This window comes from Mustela putorius, unplaced genomic scaffold (genome assembly GCF_011764305.1).
Source record: "Mustela putorius furo isolate JIRA1106 unplaced genomic scaffold, ASM1176430v1.1 tig00000832_pilon_pilon_pilon, whole genome shotgun sequence".
In the NCBI taxonomy this organism is placed as follows: domain Eukaryota; kingdom Metazoa; phylum Chordata; class Mammalia; order Carnivora; family Mustelidae; genus Mustela; species Mustela putorius.
In genome coordinates this window covers 2795543-2796944 of record NW_025421491.1, presented here as the reverse complement: position 1 = coordinate 2796944, position 1402 = coordinate 2795543, and the positions used below count along the sequence as shown (strand labels likewise).

The following is a 1402-nucleotide window of genomic DNA, read 5'->3' as shown; positions in this document are numbered from 1 at the left end:
AAAATCACTAAGAAGAAAAAAATGCATTTGCTTCCTATAGGATGATTTTTTGTTGGAAAATAGGTAGAAGTGTTTAAAGAAACCAGAGAAAAACTTAACTTTTAAAGCTGAGATCAAAAGAAGAGACTATTCTTTTAACAAAAATATAACACAAAGTTCTCTGGAGAGGTGATCCCTGAAAGAGTAATAATCCTAAAGCACAATAATCGGTCCATGTGGTAACTTTAAAAATTAGCAAACATTGACACTAGATCAAGTAAAAGGATATAGCTTTATTGAAAATTGGCCACAGAAATGCCACAGGAGACAATCTGCAAAATTCCCAATGAATTCATGGAATAAGGTGGTGGAGGTGGTCAGTTTCAGGGATTCCGTGTGAGTTCTGGTCCTTTTTACTGTACATAGAGCCAGATGGTCCGAGCAGCATCTGAATTTCATTGGACAGAGACAGACTTGAAAGAATTAGCTGTAGGGTGGTATTAGAGTTCTGAAGTCCCAAAGCAACAGTCTTTATCATTTTCAATAAAAGCCAGAAAATCCATAACCTCCATAGCATGATGGGCGGCAGCAGCCATATCTGTGGCCTCCCCAGCCCCACCCTAGGCCTCTGAAGCCACTGTAACCACAGCCATAGCCTAGGCCATAGCCACAGCCCAGGCTTCCACATCGACAGCCCAGGCCACCATAGTAGTTGCCATAGTAGTAGCTCATAGCGTCAGGAGCTGGGGATTTTGTTCGATATGAATGTGTGTTTCCCAAGTGTGAATGTTGCCATCTGCCCTGGGACTCTTATATATCTCCGAAAAGGGTGTGGCAATAAAAACAGACTTGCATAATCTTCATTCCATGGACGCAATGACATGAAAAACAGACTCATTAATTTCTTTGTTTTCTACTTTAGGACAGTTTACACAGATTCCAATGAAATATGCCCTGGCTGCGTTAATGATGATCACGGTATCTCTAAAGAATACACGTACAATGACGGCCATCTGTAAACTCCTCTAGCCAGACATCATAGCATCTCATCTCTGTTCTAAATGATGGAGACATTCTTTACTGAATGAAGTCAGTATCATGGGAAATTATAGCTAATTTTGCAGTGAGGCTGAAAAAATGTTGGTGATCCTTGTTCAAAATCCCCAACTATGTCACTTTTCTAGTTCTAATATGTCAAATATGTCACTTTTCTATTCCATTAAGATCTCGAACCATTTATTTTTTTCTTACAAATATTGAATTGCTTAAAAGTTTGGCTGTCATCAGTTTTCTATTTTTTTTGTAATATAAATTGTGGGATTTATTTTTCACAATACACTCAAAAAATAATTCCCAAACCACTGTCAGTGAATTTGGTATTGAATTTCATTTCACTGTACCTGACTGGTCAGAGCCATGAAAA

The 1402-nt window shown here is 38.4% G+C and overlaps 1 protein-coding gene across 1 annotated transcript; it reads right to left on the bottom strand.

The window, feature by feature from the left end:
• Positions 1–330: 330 nt before the first annotated feature.
• LOC101692055 (keratin-associated protein 19-6-like) lies at positions 331–745 on the bottom strand. Its single transcript, XM_004757489.2, has one exon. It carries the CDS (start codon positions 709–711, stop codon positions 520–522), a length of 192 nt encoding a protein of 63 aa, XP_004757546.1. The 5' UTR covers positions 712–745; the 3' UTR covers positions 331–519.
• Positions 746–1402: the final 657 nt, after the last annotated feature.